This window comes from Esox lucius, chromosome 12 (genome assembly GCF_011004845.1).
Source record: "Esox lucius isolate fEsoLuc1 chromosome 12, fEsoLuc1.pri, whole genome shotgun sequence".
In the NCBI taxonomy this organism is placed as follows: Eukaryota; Metazoa; Chordata; class Actinopteri; order Esociformes; family Esocidae; genus Esox; species Esox lucius.
The window spans coordinates 12254201-12272686 of record NC_047580.1 but is presented as its reverse complement, the minus strand read 5'-3'; the positions used below and the strand labels follow the sequence as shown (position 1 = coordinate 12272686).

Sequence of the window (18486 nt, the reverse complement as noted above, 5' to 3'; positions counted from 1 at the left end):
ACCATTCTTTCTGTATTTCTCTAGGAGTGGTACCCTCACTTCTTTGTACTAACCAGCAGTAAGATCTACTACTCAGAGGAGACGTCTAGTAGCCAGGGCAACGAGGATGAGGAGGAGCACAGAGAGGTGAGGATGGCCTGAGGGCCATATACAATAGGTCAATGGGTTGCCCAGTGACACAAGCTACAGCATACAGAACATGACTATCCTCCCTCACTCTCCAAGGTGTGTAACGGAATGGACCAGCATATAACTGAGAAGTGGTTCCACGGCAAGCTGGGTGCGGGTCGGGACGGAAGGCAGATAGCCGAGCGCCTGCTGTCCGAGTACTGTTTGGAGACTGGCGCTCCCGATGGGTCCTTCTTGGTCCGCGAGAGCGAGACATTTGTGGGAGATTACACACTGTCCTTCTGGTAAAGTGACCCCTTTTTGTATGACAGTTTTGAATTCAGTACGAGTGTATTAAAATCATAGAGAAGGATGCCATAAAACCATTAAGAAAACCAATTTAAGGTTAATGATATACCTGCTTGGTGTTGGGGTGGACTGAATATGTTTATACACCAATACACATTACAGAGAAGTTGGAAGAGTTTCTCACTTAGTGTCTAGAACCAAACCAGATATATTTAGTCTGTCATAAAAGCAAATACCCGTCATATATATATAAAAACTTTTACTTCAGTAATTTTGTTATTAGAAAACACAATGGTCTTATCTGTTTGCAGGAACCAAAGGCACCGAATGACAGATTCCAGGTCATTTATGTATATGTAAAAGCAAAGGCCCCAATGTGTTTTCCTGGTGGACACTAGAGTTTGTCATTAGGATCAGATGGTGTTGTGCATATCTGAATTGTAGCATTCGGAGTCAGCGTAACATACTCCAACCACTGTGTGGGTGCAACTCATACAAGATTAGGGATGGGTACCAAATTTCACTAAATTGGAGATACTGAGTAAATCTGGAAACGATTACTATCAAAACCTTTGGAAGAATTCTGTTCAACAATTGTTTTCCAAGGAAGACAGACAATGCTAAATTCACTTAGTTTTATAGACAAAATGTTCTTTATCATGCAGTTTGGCAATCCAAATGTACAAGCCAAAATGACTTAGCTAGCTAGGTTTATCTGAGCAGTTTGCATGTCACGTCAATCTAAATGTTGAAGGTCGGGGAATTTTGGAAACGCTGATTGACGTTAATGATATGGTGTACGTTTCTGTATTATCTATATGGTTTCTAGATAATATAAAATCTTGTTTATGCATAGGGAAATCCTTTCATAATGTTTTTTATCTATTATTTTAGTATGACTGACTATTTTATGTGGTAATGTTTTTCGGTCACTGGTCAGATGGGCTAATCACTAGGCTACCCTCCCACTTTAAGTGTAGTGTGTACCATTTCTGTCTATAGATGTGTTACACTGGTCAATTAAACAGATTGCGGAGGATATTCTTTCCTACTATGAGCTGTCATTGGCTCATGGTAAGTAAAAAAAGCTCTGATCTCGCAAACTAAATATAACTCAAAGTATGTATGACTTATTTAATGTAACAGGCCCATGATATACAACCCTGTTTCCCAAAAAGTTGGGATGCTGTGTAAAATGTAAAAAATAGCAGAATGCAACGATCATTCTTTTCTGTATTTAATTGAAAATGGCACAAAGACAACGTCAAATGTTGCAACTGCGATGTTTTAAATATTTGACATGTTGTCTTTGTGCTACTTTCAGATAAATACCAGGATAAATGATTTGCACGTCATTGCATTTGGTTATTTGCATTTTACGCAGCGTCCCAAGTTTTTTGGAAACTGGGTTGCATTTGAACATTTCCATTATATGGGTTGCGTTCCATGCTTCTCCTCTTACCTGGCCTCTCCTTCCCCATCTCTGCAGGCGTTCAGGCCGGGTGCAGCACTGTCGTATCCACTCTCGTCAGGAGGCGGGCAGCCCTAAGTTCTACTTGACGGACAACCTTGTGTTTGACACACTCTTCGCCCTCATCACTCACTACCAGCAGGTGGCGCTGCGCTGCAACGAGTTTGAGATGAAGCTGACTGAGCCAGTGCCCCAGACCAATGCCCATGAGAGCAAAGAGTATGTCTTGTTTCAGCCTTCAGAAATCGTTTCTTTTAATTGATACAGGATTCGTGTGTGAACGTGTGTGTGTGTGTCTGGAAATGTTCTAGGTGGTACCATGCCAACCTGTCTCGGAGCCATGCGGAGAACATGCTGATGAGAGTTCCACGTGACGGGGCGTTCCTTGTCAGGAAGAGGGCAGAGCTAAGCTCCTTCGCAATCTCATTCAGGTGAGTCCAACTTTGAGTTTCAAATACAAAAATAAACCAATAAACAAAACTGAATTATGTTTTTGCCTTCACATGTAAATGCGTAAAATGCGGTAGTGGGTTATTAGTTACTTGATAATAGGATAGTAATATAATTGGACATTTTTGATTCACTAGCTTGATATCATTTGAGGTGATGCTTAGATGTGTGTGGAATCCACATATATACACACACACACACACACACACACACACACACACACACACACACACACACACTTGTGTTATTATTTTTTATTTGTTTTACTGTTAACCACTAGAACAGTGATCTGGTGCAAACCCAAATCGCTCAGTCCTCCACTTTTGATCTCTCACGAAATTCGGATGTCAGTGGTTTTGAGTGTGGGCATTTTGTTTCCTCTCCCACAGTAGTGAACTTAAACATTTACGGCACTTGGGGGTGGATTCTTCACCAGATCCCTCAATGTGACCCACTTGAGGCATGTTTTTGTATATGCTAAACCACTGATATTTCATGCAGAAACGTCTTGCACCTGCATACACCTGACCTCTCAATACATCAAATTCAGGCCAGTTGTACCCGATTTAAATGCAAGAACTTTGACGCGAATGCAACCAAATCCACATAAAACGGGTATAGAAAGTCACCCACCCCCTTTGAGATTGTTGAGCTTTTGTCGCCTTACAGCCTGAAATGAAAACAGACAGAATTATACTTTTTCTGGCAAAAAGTCTACAAAAGGTGAACATTTTGAAAGGTGGTGTTTTTCTATACCCACTGTATATTGAAAACAGTCTTCCAGTGCAAAGCCTTTTCAGAGAGGTCCATTTTGTTACAGCCCTGACTACAAGTTGTCAAGCGCTTGACTGGGTTGGTTCTTTGTTGACCAGTTAATTCAGTGGCTCTAGCTCTGGAATACATCAGCTAGATGGAACAGTGTTCTGTCACCCTCTTGTCCGGTTTTAAGATTGGACTGCTGTGAAGCATTTGGTAATGGTTGAAGCCATTATGAGGCCGGATGGTGTTTAAACTCATGTGTTGGGTTCAGGGCGGAGGGGAAGATCAAACACTGCAGGGTGCAGCAGGAGGGCCAGACGGTGGTGCTGGGGACGTCAGAGTTCGACAGCCTGGTGGATCTCATCAGCTACTATGAGAAACACCCCCTCTATCGCAAGATGAAGCTCCGCTACCCCATCAACGAGGAGACCTTGGAGAAGATAGGGACTGCCGTGAGTGAAGCGCGTTAACACTCAGTCACACTCACTCACACACACAATGTCCCGTTTACAAGCGTTTATTTTTATTTTTTCAGGAGCCAGATTACGGGTCTTTGTACGAGGGGCGCAACCCTGGGTTTTATGTGGAAGCCAATCAAATGCCCACCTTCAAGGTAAGGCTGCACTGATGTCTGGTCGTTTTTTTAAAACTCACAAGGGGATCTGGTATATGGCCTGTTTTTTTGCTCTTATCTGTCTTGCCTGTACACATCGCTCAGCCATGATGTGGTATATTGACGATTTACCACAAACCCCCTAAGAGGCCTTATTGCAATTATCAACTGGTTTCCAATGCAATTAGAACCACAGCATTAACCAGTCAGTTTATAATTTACCTTATATTTCACCAGACTGGGGATGATTAGGTACTCTTGTTTGTATAAATGCCAGATTGACAATGTATCCCAGACACCATAGTTGATACAGGTCTTCACTGTCCTGGCACCCCATTTTTCATACTACATATATATATATATTATCCTGATCTAAAATAAAAACTCCAGAGGACTACCGTTTAACGTCCCTGTCAGAAGTTGTGTGCGTGCGGGCGTGCGACCTTCCCTCTCTTTGATAATGTAAGGTGTGCATCTCCCCCTCCACCATCCTCTGTCTGCAGTGCACAGTGAAGGCCATGTACGAGTACAAAGCGCAGAGGGACGATGAGCTGTCCTTCAGTAAGAACGCCATCATCCAGAACGTGGACAAACAGGAAGGAGGCTGGTGAGTAACGTAGTACAGAGGAAGTCCTCTACGAATCGGACCCGATAGACAGGTGTACGCGATGCCGAGGAGTGTGTTTCCCGCTAGATGCCATATGCCTCCTCAGATCAGGTGAAGCAGGGCTGAGTGGAGCGTGGCTTTACGCATTGATTCAACAGTGAGGCCAATGCTGAAACTAGCTTTTGGCCCTAGAGTCCTGACGCTAAAGTGAATCATTCTCTTTTTTCCGGTCTGGTTCAGGTGGAAGGGGGATTGTGGGGGGAAGAAACAGCTGTGGTTTCCTGCTAACTACGTGGAAGAGATTAGTCCTTCAGCTGTGGAGACGGACAGATCAGTAAGGGCAAAGCAACCCTGACGGAATATTCTGCCATTAGTGGAAGCACCTCCTCTGAACACCGTTTGTGTCTCTCTGTCTCTCTCCCTTTTTACTCACAGCAACTGACGGAGAACAGTCCTCTGGGAGACTTGCTGAGAGGAAGTGTGGATGTGTCATCCTGCCAGATTGGTGAGTGACTCCTCCCCTTCCCGTTGATCTCCTCCTGCAGTGGGATTGAGGGTGCAGTCACCAGCCTCTTGGACATACTCTCTTTGTCTCTGGTCTCTCGCCGCACACTTGTGTCCTAGTTTTATCGCTGTTCCTCCTTCTCTGTGGTCTTACCTGAATTGACGCACTGTAGGGTAGTGGTTCTCAACAGGAGGGTTTTGGCCTCCAAGGTGGCCCTGAGATCATCATGATAAAAATATATTTTACAGGATTTTCACTAAATAAATAATTCCCATTGCAATTAAATGAGTGGCTTGTACAATCACTGACCGATTCTCTCATAATACTGAATTACAAATGGTAAACGTTTTGTTAGATATTTTAAAACTCAAACTTAATTTCTGTAAGGTGACATTGGTTTTATGTAGGACAATATCCATTATGAAAAATGTAAAATTAAATGTTGCTTTCATAAGTATGTTACCCCAAAACACAGAACATTTGGTAGAGCCATCTTTTGCTGCAAAAACAGCAAACGTTCTGCTCACAGATTTGGAGTGATTTTGCATGTTACTTTTTATATAATTACTTGTTTTTGCTGTACAACTTTACAGCCTTTTTGATGTTTCACAGGTGTAGGGTTTTTGTCTTCATTATGGCAGTTTTTTTCCATCTGTGTATACTGGTAGCTTCAACAGCTCAAGGGTTGAGTACTTATGCAAGCAAAAATATTTCTCAAAATAAAACCACTACAAAAAATATTCTAATACATGTATTTTGAGTTTGTGCTTTAAAGTATCAAACTTAACCAACTTGTAATGTACTGTTTGTAAATTTCATAGTATGAGAGAATTGGTCAGGGGTTTAAATACATTTTCAAGGTACTGTATATAAAACCGCAACACTTAATTATGTAAAAGATAATTAATTTCTTTCTCTGAAGTGCGCCAAACTAGGAACATCTGCCAGTAAGAACTAGGGCTGTCAAAATTGCTAAAAAATGATGTTAGAATATTCCCTCTATATTCGAACATCAGGTTGCGCATGCGCATTTTGTCAATGAGGCACATTACGTCAATAATAGGACAAATGAATACAAAGAGACATAACTACTTGTATAGGTAGTCTATTTAAGTTTAAACATATTTGACAACATATAACCTACACAAAAACAAGTAAATGAAATGATGACCAAGACCGCAGACCTTACACTCGCTCACGCGAGCACTTTCTCTCTCGGCCTCACACTCTCTGCGCAATGTGCGGCTGTGCGCATAACGGTTTCAAATTAACAACAATAAACACATTTTGAGTGCTGATCAAGAGTTTTGTGCAAGCAATTTAAGGTTGCGATTATTGTCCCAAATATAGCATGCTTCATTCAGTGATTGAAACAAATATTATTAACATTAATTGAAGTTTCACAGTAGTCTATATAGAACTGACATTGAACGCTCAGAGAGAGCTGTGCTGTGGTAAACATGGAGCTTTTCCTTGACATGAAACGGTAAATAATCAAACCAGTGGAAGCAGTGCATTTAACCTTTATCTATTCATAGTCGTAGCATACACTTTAGGAATGTTTCTGTTTAACGTTAAATAAAATGAGGCACACAATTCAGAGAAATGTGACAACAAAACTTTTACCCTGAGGTTCATAAAAAAGAAAGTGCCTTTAAAAAACGAAAAAGGCTACTTACATTCTTGGCGCTTGTATTAAAAAAATAAATAAACGGACTGCAATTTATTCCATTGTGTTTTTAGTGCACCTGTCACCGTCGGATCTCAGGCCTGAAGGCCTACGGGTTATTTGCCCAAAACACAAGATGGTCCACATTTGAAGGGGCCAGTGCTGATCTCTTTTTATTTACTATATTCCCGGCGGAGGAAAAGACGCGTTCAGAGCGCACTGAGGATCCAGGGATGGAAAGAGATTTCTTTGCTATCTGGGCGACGTGAGGGTCGCCCAGATGGCAAATGAGAGGATTTTGTTGAGCAGGTATTGGAGACTCTTGTTCATACATCAACATCTATTTTTGAAGCAGCAGACTGATGTCCTGGTCTGGGCTCTCCGTGCAATACGTGTCTCCGAAGAGACACCCCATAGCAGATAACGCAGTTTTCTCAGCGGGTTGCCAAAATCCAAAGTACTTCCAGACGTGGCTTTTTAGATTTTGGGGGGTTAAAATCGATTTCTCTGATGCGGTCGAGTTGAGCTCTGCACTTTCTGCCATCTTCCATGCAAGACAAGTCAACTGTCAGCAGTGACGCTGTGCCAGACAGTGCGACTCCTGTGACCTGTCCCTGAACCCTCAGGCGCGCTAGCATATATTTCTTTTATTCTAATATTCATTTTCACCTTCGAAAATCTTTTTTTTTTTATTCAAATATGTATTTGAATTTAGAATATTCTAAATATTCGACAGCCCTAGTAAGAGCGCTAGCTACTGCCTTACAATGCTCACAAGACCATTTAATTTCTCTGCCCAGGAATGCCTACTAACCTTTTTTCTACATTAATTGATTGCTTTCAAATTCAAGAATAGACCATCTGAATAGACAGCCCTCAAACTAAATGCTGGACCAAACTAACCCTTGAGGATTAAGTTGTGCAGAAGCCAGTAGTAGTCTTCATTGAGTAAGGAGCTTTTGCAATTATAGGCTGTATTTATGAGGGTTTAACAAAAAAAGAAGTTATAATTTTGCAATGTTGGCAGATGGCAATGGCAAGAAGCTATTTATTTTTAATAAACACAGTAATTACTATGATTAAATAAAAAAATACATGCGATTAGATCTATCCTAAGTGGTTCCTGAAATGTTTTATTGGATGCAGGGGGGCACTTGGAGACAAAGGTTGAGAACCAGTAGGACTCTTACTCTATGAGGTAGTCTGCTGGTTTTCTGTTCTACCTTATTTTCACCCACCTGGTGTCCCAGGTCTGAATAAGTCGCAATGGGTTGCAGTGAAATAATGGAGTGGAACTGGCTTGGCGGTCCAGATTGGAATACACTTGCTCTAAAGGGTTAATGCACAGCTGTTGGCCAGATACCGCTCAGTTTGAGTGGACACCAAACAGCTGGGGTAACGTCTCTTTGTCTCAATTCAATTTAAAGGGATTTATTTGGATGAGATACATTTGTTTACTTTGCCAAAGCAGGTGGAAAATAAAGCTATAATAAATAACAAAAGTGAGAAAAACAAATTTAACAATCTACCATAGTAAGTATACATTAAACAACCGTTTTTAAAAAGGATGAAGGTATTTTGAATATTTTATACGCTGTACTTATTGCCAAAGTTTACTCTGGGAATAATAAATCATGCTAAGTTTGTCTTCAAGACAGCAGAACAGCAATATTTCTCATCTAATGCTTCGTCTGTCTCCCTCTAGTGGTGAGGCCAGAGGGTAAGGGCAGCAGGCTGCATGTCTTTTCCCTCCTCCCGGCTGCCTCTCCAAGGGCAGGCCAGGTCCTGGACATCGCTGCCAGCTCCCCGGAGGAGCTCAAAGAGTGGGTCCAAAAGATCAGAGAGGTCACCGTGACATCAGAGGCCAAGGTATGGACCACACAGAGGGAAAATGGGGAGCCATGAAGGCGGGGAAAAGTTAAGGAACAGTTAATAATTACATTTATTTTTCTTGACCCCCCCCCCCCCCCCAAATCCACCCTATATTTCTGTGCAATTGTGGCATTTGATAAGTGGACAAATTACCATATTTGACCATTCAGAAGGAAACATGGTGTTATCACCTTATGTTCATGCCTATCAAAACCTGTAGAAGCGCATAGGGTTCATTCTTGGATTGTTCATTTGTCTAGTTTTCTGTGAAGTAAGTGTGTGTGTGTGTGTGTGTGTGTGTGCGCGCACGTCAGCTGGAAGAGGGGAAGATCATGGAGAGGAGAAAGAAGATTGCCCTTGAGCTGTCTGACCTGGTCATCTACTGTAGACCTGTGCCATTCGACGAGGACAGTAAGACACACACCACACTGTTCGCTTACTGTGCTTTTTCAACCTGTAACCGTTACAAATGGGGCTGACCCAATACAGTAAAGAAGTCTATTGTTTATCAATTTTGGCGGACCCATTATATTTGTTCTCCTGGTGGAGATCAGTTCCCCCACTGAATGAGTCTGACCAGTCCCTTACTCGCCCTGCTCATTTGACTTCATCTTTTTTAAATTGGCCTAAAAACAAGGGGCTCAGTTGAAAAGCGTCTTACAGAAGAAATAGACAAAGTGGAACCAAGGTAGCAATTTCATGTTGACATGTTTTGTGTCCGATGAGACGCTGCAAGTGAATTGCGTGACATTTGGTACGTGCTGCTGTTTTTGCGACTGCATTTTTCTTTGGCATTTTGTTAGTCTAACTAGCACCCGTTGAACAAGCAGGCCACGTCAGACGGTGAATATGCGGTTGAGGGTGTTTCTCGCAGGTTGCTCAGTGCTTTGTGCATTGTTGTGCGCTGCCTGACCCCTTCCCCGGGTAATATGAAATAAAACGTTTGTTTTTGACGTTGACAACGTCGCCATCTGGGTTGGCCATCAGCATCTTTCAACCGCTTAACTACGATCAGACGCGTTATTTCACTGCCTTAAAATAACAAATAAATACAATTATTAGTTATTTTTACCTATGGGAAATGTTCTAGCAAACCTTTGGACTGCCAGGCCACCAGTTAACCCTACAGTGACGGACCGTGTGGGACACTTGAAGATATGTGAAGAGCTCTGAGACAGGAAGTGGAAAGATTAGTGTTAGTCTTGAAACATCTGCGTCTTCCTGTTAGTCTCTCTGTAGAAGTGTGTGTATGAGGTGTTTATGAGGTAACGTGTGTTATTCAGGGTTACATTTAAGGCTGGGCTATTGAAACCCCACCCATGCAACCTAAAACACACACAACCATGGTTCTGACAAGTCGGAAGTGAAACTGTGTTTAAGTTTCAACACCTAGAGTGTTTGCACTCGATTTGTGCCTGCGAGTACAAATCGAGTGCAAGTTTGGATCAGTTAGTGTAGTTGTACACCTAAAAAAAAGAAAATGATGTTTACAGAAAAGCAAGCAATGAGATGTTCCTAGCACAGTGGCTAGTAAATACTCCCTAGGAGGAAACTCGTAAATGCAGATATTGCAACAAACAATAGTTGGAGCAATGGGAGGTCCACGTTTGTTTCCAAGTCGGTGAGCTTATTAGAACTGTCAAATCAACAAGCGGCTCTTTGTGTGAAGGTGGACACTATAGGATGCAACCAAATCCCCCCAGATTTTCTTAGAATCCCACGAAACCCATTCCATGAGACTGATGGAGTTCTGGTGTTGTACCCGCAGACACACCCCAGCACATCTCACTGAACCTTCTCCACTTTCAGAGATCGGCACAGAGCGGGCGTGCTTCCGGGACATGTCATCGTTCCCAGAGACCAAGGCGGAGAAGTACGTGAACCGTATCAAAGGGAAACGGTTCCTGCAGTATAACCGGCTGCAGCTGTCTCGGATCTACCCCCGCGGACAGAGGCTGGACTCGTCCAACTACGACCCGCTACCCATGTGGCTCTGCGGATCTCAGCTGGTCGCACTCAACTTCCAGACCGCCGGTGGGTGGCGAGGGGGAAGGGCGATGACAGGAATACCCAAGTCCCTGTTTCACCTGTAGTCATCTACCTGTAGTTCAGCTGAGGGATAGGCTTCAGTGTGTCAAAATGCACTGACTAGTCAGTTTCTACGCATTGCAGCCATTCAATTCAATGGGGACTTTTTTTGTGCGTTGAAGCCAAAAGGTTGAATTGGGATGAGAATGCAGAGCAGGAGGGGCAGTTTAAATGGCTTCTTCTCACATTACCCACCAATCCTCTTGAACACCTTTTCTCCCCCTCCAGACAAGCCCATGCAGATGAACCAGGCCCTGTTCATGTTGAATGGGAGGAGTGGGTACGTCCTCCAGCCACCAATCATGAGAGACGAAAGCTTTGACCCCTTCGACCGAAGCACACTCCGAGGTCTGGAGTCAGTCACGCTGCAGATCGAGGTGGGTTTGGAGTGGGGGCCGTCTGTGCTTAGAGGGGCGGAGTCTCTGTCCTGGGTGTATGATTAGAGTGAAGGTGTTTGAACTCCCTGCCCCCCAGGTGCTGGGTGCACGTCACCTGCCTAAACATGGTCGCGGCATCGTTTGCCCGCTGATCGAGATCGAGGTGTGTGGTGCGGAATACGACAGCGCCAAGCAGAAAACCGACTCGGAGGGTAACACCTTACATCAATTAACCCACTGGAATTGCTTTATCTACTAGTTCAATAGTTGAAGCTGGGGTTTTGTCAGTTTTGTCAGTCCCTCACTGTTTTATCAGCTGGATCCTGTATGTGTGACAGTTATACGTTTGCATATTCCGTAAATCAATTTACCCATTTACAATGAGGGACCATGCCGGTTATCATATAAAATAACATAATCACTTGAGTAACTGACCGATACAAAATATATTGAAAGCATCCCATCATGCTCTGGTTCATTTAATGGCCAACTGCAAGCCCAGTTGACCATTATTTTGGCTACCATAGCAGCAAGAGATCTATGTTACTTTGAAACAGGGTAGTTCTATTTCATGCACCCCTAGAGGGTGCTCTGCTCCTAGTGGTTTACCCTTGCTGCATTAATGGCAGCCACCCACATCAATGTACATACTCAGTGCCAGCCAATGAGAGTGCAGCAGCGTATAGATTAGGCTAGCAACCCCACTGGTAATCCTCCCTTTTACTCTGTTTTTGAAGACTTGCCTTGAGATCAAGGTCCCCAACAGCCATTTTCAAGACTCATTGCCGATGTGACCACCTGGCGGCGGATGGCGAGCCTCATCACCACTGTTTGGCATGTCAAGTTTCCCGCCACACAAACAAAACGCTCAGTGACACTCCTACTTGCGCCTCTCTCCCCATGTGCGGCGTTCTCCTGCCCCGGCAGGCCTGTCTCCATTAGAGCTTCGGATTTCGATGCCTCGAAAACGATTTGGACACGGGCGCAGGAGAGTGGCCCCCTGGGGTTTTTTCTTCCACTGACATGGACTGATGAAGCCCCTGTTGTGGTGTTGGCGGAGAGCCTTCCCCTCGCTGAGTCTATGGGTGATGAGGCTAAGGTCTGTGGCCTCCACGTGCGGCGGGCAGTGAATAGATTGGAGATTCCTCGTCCCTCTGGAGCAGTGGGCAAATCTGTGGGAGGGTGAGTTTTATGCCCAACCGCGGACGATGAAGGATCCTCTGAGTCTTGTCCCACATGGGGGGAGTTTTCTGGTGCTAGAGTGGCTGATGTCACTGCTTCACCTGTTCCTCCGCTGCCCGGCATGAGGCCCATTGGTTGCAACGCTGAGCTATCAAGAGTCATTGGTAACCAAGGGTTACAGCCGACTTTCTTCATCCCAATTGCTATGCGCACAGTCCATTGACTTTAACACCGGGTTGTTTGAGGCGCCAATAACTGAGGGTTACGTTCAGTCCTCCTCAGCCTGCGTGTCAAACATGCTGCCCATTATCGTGAGTGGAAACTGAGGTGCTCTGTCCAGCTGGCTAGATTGAAAATTGAGTGAGTTACACACTGCAGTTCCATCGCCCACCTCCCTTTTCAGGGGGTGGTGGAGATGGTCTTGGCCTCCTTGGAGAAAGCGGCAGCTATTTCATTAGAAATTAACTGCTGGTGAAGGATACTGTGACAGTGGTGCGCTGCAAGCGAGACAAGGAGGGGTTGTATTCCCCTTACTTTTGGTGCCAATGAAGACGAGGGGGAATGAAACTGATTTTGGATTCATGCATCCTCAACAGGAGCATAGCCAAATGGCCCTTCTGAATGCTCACCATGAAATGTTTCTTGGTGTGGGTTTAGCCAAACGATTTGTGTATGAGGGTGGACCTGAAGGATGCATACTGACATGTGCCAGTTACCCCACGTCACAAAGTTTCTTGGCTTTGCCTTTCAGGCAACTGCATATGAGTTCAAGAGAATCCCGTTCGTCTATACTCTGACTCCGCATACTTTCTCCAAGTGTCTAGGAGCCACTTAAGAGTTGCTATGTCGAAAAAGAGAGAGAGTGCTGGCGTACCTGGACAACTTACCTGTTCCGGCAAGCTCAGACGAATTGGCTATGACACACACTGCAACCTTGGTTATGCACCTGTTGTGTCTGGGTTTCGCAGTGAATTAAAGAGGAGCGCCGTGGCCTTCCACCACTGCATGGTGACAGCGCATTCAGTCACGTCCCTGCTGTGTCATGTCGCCTGCGCACCCCTTGGTTCCTCTGGAGCACCTGCACATGCGCAGGACGGAACGGTGGTTCACTCCGTATCGCCTGGACTTGGTCCGTGACCGTCTAAAGCAGTTGTCAGCCCTGGCCTCCCTAGAACGCGACCTGGCCCATTTGAGAGATGAGTGCACTCTGACACGGTTTCCCACTGTGCAGTGTCCTCTTATGTTCCGATGTATGTGTCGCTGACTAGTTGGGGAGGGATGTGCCAGAGGCAATCGATAGGCGGTGTGTGGCCTCCGTCGGATATGCACTGAAACGCGCTGTCCTCAGCTAAGCGAGTGAGTTATTTGTGCGCTCTCAACGGTCAAGGACTGTCTCTCAATCTCTGGGAATCTGAGTAGGGCCTTGCTGTGTCCCAATCTGATCTTCTTGCCGAAGACTGTGAAGAGCTCGTTTAAGTCATTGAGTGGAGTTGTGGGCTTTCTCTCTTCCCATCGATTGTGTCCGGCGCACGCTATGTGGCACGCCCGGCAGAGAGCCGAGTGACACCTCAGCTGTTGGTGTATTCCGGTGCAACAGCGTGGGGTAAGGCACGGACTGAACAGTGGCTGACTCATTGCCTTTTGAACTGGGTTCTGAGGTGACGGGACGTCCTTTGCCTTTTGGAGTCCGAGTACATTCCACTTGTGGTATGGCTGCTTCTGCTGCTCTTTTTAGAGGCGTGAGGGTTGAAGATATTTGTGAGGCGGCATAGTGGTCAAAACCTTCCCCTTTTATCCAATACTACCAGGATATGGCCTTGGGTTCTCTTGCCCAGTCTGTCCTTGGGGTTGCAAAGGAGATGGGTTGAGAAGTGGGACAGGTGTTGCGTGATACTCCAGTGGATATCTCATTTTTTTCTGTCGTCTCCTCATTAGGGAGACTTAGTGTGAATTGTCCATTGGTGCTTGTAGCCTATTACAGCGTTCATGCATGGCTGCCCGCTTGTCTGTTGATAGGCGTGGCAGCACCATGGACATGATTGACGCAATTTTTTCGGTGGGACACGGCCGTGCTTGGTGTTGGGCAGACTTAATCTGATTACCTGTGGGTATATTGGGTCTGTCAGGGAGTACATCTGGGCAGCGCATACATCCTCCCTAAACCACTAGGAGCTCCATGAAATAGAATGATAGTTACCAGAGTTCTGTAACTTCAGGTCTATTAGTGGAGAGGGCCCTGAGCAGGCCCTCAAAGTCGCCTGACGGGAGGATGACCAGTGGGGTTGCTAGTCTAATATACGCTGCTGCACTAATTGGCTGACGCTGAGTACGTACATTCAGATTCTCAGGGTTGCTGCCACTAGTGCAGCAGGGGTAAACAACTCGGAACACAGCTCCCCGTAGGGGGCGGAGCTCCAGGAAATAGAACTTGAGTTACAGAACTCTGGAAACTATCAATTTCAGGAGCTTTAGTGACCTACACAAGTCTCGGCAGTTACCTGAATATGATCATTTCGAATTCCTTGAACTAATCTCATCTTTCTTTTCGCCATCTTTCCAGCGGATAACGGTTTGAATCCCACATGGCCACGGAAATCTTTCCAGTTCACTGTGTGCAACTCTGCATTTGCCTTTCTGCGCTTCGTGGTGTACGAGATCGACATGTTCAGTGACCAGAACTTCCTGGCCCAGGCCAGCTTCCCTATCAACGGCCTTAAAACCGGTACGGAAATCACTCCGATTGACCAAGATGAGTTAGTCACACTGTCTGTCTGTCTCCGCAAACGTATTCATGTCTCGCCTCCAGAGATGTGAGTTTTTTCTGAAATGTTTATAATATTTTTGTTTCTTGATTTTCATTAGTTGTTTTTTCACGTCTGTGTTGAGTGCATTTAACGTATTCCCTGTATTTGATGATTTCTACCTCAGGTTACCGCTCCATCCCTCTCAAGAACAGCTACAATGAAGACCTGGAGCTGGCTTCTCTGCTGGTGCACATGGACATCACCAGGGGCCGGGTAGGTTGGCTACACTGGAGCCCAAGTGGCCCTCACAAATCAGCCACCAACGTTAGTCTCCTCTCTTTGCTCCCTGTCTAACTGAACGCATTTTCTCTCCCTTGGCCAGGAGGAAAATGGGGAGGTGCAGAGCTCGTTCCTACCGGTAGGAGGCGCAGCCGCCACAGTGGTTACTCAGACTGGGCGCGAGCGCCTAGGGGAGACTGGCTCCACATCTTCAGCCTCCTCTGTGTCTCCGTCGTCCCAGTCCCCGGCCGCTCAGACCCAAAGCCAGGCGTCCCGGGGCCGGGAGGGCTCATTTGAGGCACGCTACCAGACTCCGCTGGATGACTTCAGGGTGTCCCAGGAGGCCCTGCTGGACCTGGACCCCCAGAACAGGAGGTACGTGTGAGGGGTGCGTATTTTCTGCCTTTTCTGTCCGTCATGGAGGTGGGGTCGGGGGCAGGGGTTGCTGGTTATTTTTCTTTTTTTTTTTTTCGTGTCGGATTCCAGAAGGTTTTCTATGTCCCCCTCCTGCAGGATGATGCGCAGGACCAGAGTGGGCGGAGAGAACCGCGTGTAGGCCGGACCAATCGCGGGGTGCATTCAGTGCGCCCCGTGCCCTCCTCCCCCAGACTCTCCCCGTACTGACGATGTCACTGTCTGCTGTGAACACTGTTTCTATGGAAACGCCCACCACTGCTATGGCCTACATTTCGGGCCGCTCTCCCTCCCTCCCCCCTCTTTCTCCTCTGTGCCCCTGCCCCCGCCCCTCCTGGAGTTAGAGGCAAACTGTGTTGGAAAAGGTGGCGGCATAAGGGAAGCAGTCCATCGTAGACAGGAAAGAGAAAAAAATCCAAAAACAAAAGACGTTTCAGAGCTCGGCGAAGATGCTAGGAGAGGGAGCGAAGCGCTGAAGTTGGAGGGTTGGGGGGGGTTGTAAAGATATCAGTTTGAAACTGTTTTCCATGTTAGTCTTGTTTTTCTCCTCTTCTCTCTTGACATATACAAGTATATATATTTATTCCTGCTGTGCTTTTAGCCAGACAACTACAGCAGACAACCCACTCTCAAAGAGTTTGTCTCCATGATTTTTTTTATTATTATTTAAACTTTTAAACATTTGTAATGTGATTTTTTTTTTTTCCTTCTTATGTGTTAAACACGAGGTCCCTCTGTGGCTATCTTAATGTGTATTTTCTCCACATTTCTCAGTGGAGGAACTCGAGCCTTTATACAGATTGACAGTACCTACACACACACAGGCTTTTCTTACTTTGCCAAATTTGCGTTCTGAAAACGATGTGTAATTCCTCTGTCCTGCCTTGTGATGTCAAAGCAGACGCTCTTTAGTAATAGTATAAACACTCAAGTCTTGTTCCGCATTGAAATGACACCCCCATTCCACGCATAACCTTTAGTCAAAAGGTTAAGCACGTAACCTTTCCGACGATTAAGATGTAATCGATTTTGTGTGTTTGGGCACTGCACTGCTTTTGGAATTGGCCGGACGAGGGGTAGACCGGCTGTCCTGGAAAGAATAAGCGAAGTTTGCATTTGTTGTCTCTATTTTCAACGTGGACGTTTTTGAGCAGGGTAAGGATGGAGAAAATGAAGTAACGCAGGATGCGGCGTGTTTGGTTCTGCCCAGAACATAGAGTAGTGGCTTGTGTTGAACGAGCATGGCTGCAGTCACTGGGTTTCCAGTTTCATTTCAAGCAGGAATGTTACAGAGGTCTACGAAAGACAACAGTTGTCTTTGTGTATGTGTAAAAATATATAAAAAAGGGGTCTAACATTCCTTGCTGGTTGTGAGCATCTTGAGTGCGCGTACATAAACCGTATTAGAGCAGAGTCAGCGAACCAAACCAAGTTCAGTATTGCCACACAGGAAAGAACTGTTCTATAGACCGTTTGGATCAAAAGGCTGTACCAAAATGTTTTCATTGTAGGTCTGTGTGGGACTTTTGTGTGCAGCATTCCAGTTTCTCCCGAAGGGTTTCTGAAGATTCTTTCAAATCAGCTGTTTGCAATACAGCCCTGTAGAGGCTAAGATATTGACAATGCCACATTCTTCAGTATTGCCCAGAAGGGGTCTAAATCATTGATCTGTAGTGACATGACTTGGCCTGCAGGGGTCGTAACAGCACATTTTGTGCACAACATTTCCAAAGCGTGAACTGATCTTGTTTTTCCTGAAGGCTGACTCGATCAGTTTCCCCTTGATTATCTATCTGCCTGAATACGCTAGATTAGTGTCCATCAGCAGTCTGTTTTAATGGAAGCTGCTTTCTGAAAACAACCTAAGGTTAATCCCATTAGCCTTTAGCCCATAATGGTTTAGTCTTGGAGTATGGGGCACGAATGACTCAATGGTGATTATCCTCTTTTAATGTTTAATGGGGGGGGGGGGGGGTATACGCAGGCCACCATTTCTGTGCAGGTAGATACATTGTTTCAAGGCGGTCCTGGAAAGTGTTTTTACTAGTTACTAAGGAAATCAGGGGACCCCAGAGATGACCGTTCTGTGCACGATTCAACCGCTTAGAATAGGGCCTGGAAGAGGTGTGTGCGTGCATGCGTATGTGTGTATGCAAATGCCACCTTTTTCTGTAAAAAAGAAATATGTAGTATTCAGAATGTTTTGCCATTAAGGGGAAAAGCCTTTTGAAGCCATATGGATTGTAAAGCTGAAAATGGGTCGGAATCTGGCCAACTTTCTTCTCCTTTGTCAGCCTTTCATAGGGACATTGAGGGATCATGACAGCTACATGTGCTCCCTCTTTCCACACATGAAACGCATCGGTTGTCTTTGGCCACGCAGCTCCTACAGTCCACCAGTGTCTCCCGTGTCCAAAACTATATAGTTACGTTGTTTGTTCAGAAATGTTGGTTTCTTTCTTGTCATTTTTTATTTTTCTTGACTCGTCACAATTTTTGTTATGGGTGGTTTCATTAAACCAAGCCTTTCTGTAATGTGCCTAAGCTATGGAGTGCTCGTTTTAATTTTGCCTTTCATATGCAACATATTCAAGCCTGAGAATTAAAGTACTTATTAAACTATTATCAGCCTCATGGTATGCTTGTTTGACTTATTTTATAAATTGGGGCTCATATGGTGGTTTCATTTTCACATATCTAGTCTACAATGTGTCCAAAGTTATGCTAATGTTTTTCCCCTCCCAACATTTATTTTGAACAATCTTTAAGACCAGTTAGTGTTTCTTTTTTTTTATTGCAGCCAATATAAATGCCCTTTTGATCCACCCCAGCCACTTGGAAAAAGGATTAAGTTGAAAAATTATAGAAATTACACCAAACAATATTTTAGTTACAAAACATTAACCATAACCACATACTCTTGTTTCTTAAACAGTATCTGTAGTTCAAAAATCAAAAAAACAGTCAAAATAATTGATGCAAGTTGGAAGAAGGAACCTTGGACTTTTTAACAGGAACTCCACAGCTTTTACATCCATA

General features: G+C 44.9%; 1 protein-coding gene across 2 annotated transcripts in view; it reads left to right on the top strand.

The window, feature by feature from the left end:
* plcg1 (phospholipase C, gamma 1) overlaps positions 1 to 18070 on the top strand; it is a 32689-nt gene extending 14619 nt beyond the window's left edge. Inside the window, exons 16-33 of one of the 2 annotated variants that reach the window (XM_010875864.5) lie at positions 25 to 126; positions 226 to 413; positions 1907 to 2107; positions 2200 to 2319; positions 3369 to 3549; positions 3633 to 3710; positions 4214 to 4317; positions 4558 to 4651; positions 4753 to 4822; positions 8197 to 8360; positions 8678 to 8774; positions 10173 to 10397; positions 10680 to 10828; positions 10926 to 11040; positions 14571 to 14732; positions 14939 to 15027; positions 15137 to 15408; positions 15547 to 18070. In XM_010875864.5, coding sequence (XP_010874166.1) covers positions 25 to 126; positions 226 to 413; positions 1907 to 2107; positions 2200 to 2319; positions 3369 to 3549; positions 3633 to 3710; positions 4214 to 4317; positions 4558 to 4651; positions 4753 to 4822; positions 8197 to 8360; positions 8678 to 8774; positions 10173 to 10397; positions 10680 to 10828; positions 10926 to 11040; positions 14571 to 14732; positions 14939 to 15027; positions 15137 to 15408; positions 15547 to 15589 — 2454 coding nt within the window. In that variant the 3' untranslated portion in view covers positions 15590 to 18070. Of the gene's footprint in view, positions 1 to 24; positions 127 to 225; positions 414 to 1906; positions 2108 to 2199; positions 2320 to 3368; positions 3550 to 3632; positions 3711 to 4213; positions 4318 to 4557; positions 4652 to 4752; positions 4823 to 8196; positions 8361 to 8677; positions 8775 to 10172; positions 10398 to 10679; positions 10829 to 10925; positions 11041 to 14570; positions 14733 to 14938; positions 15028 to 15136; positions 15422 to 15546 lie in introns of both variants that reach the window. The other variant, XM_010875865.5, reaches the window with a different exon arrangement.
* The last annotated feature ends 416 nt before the right edge of the window (positions 18071 to 18486 follow it).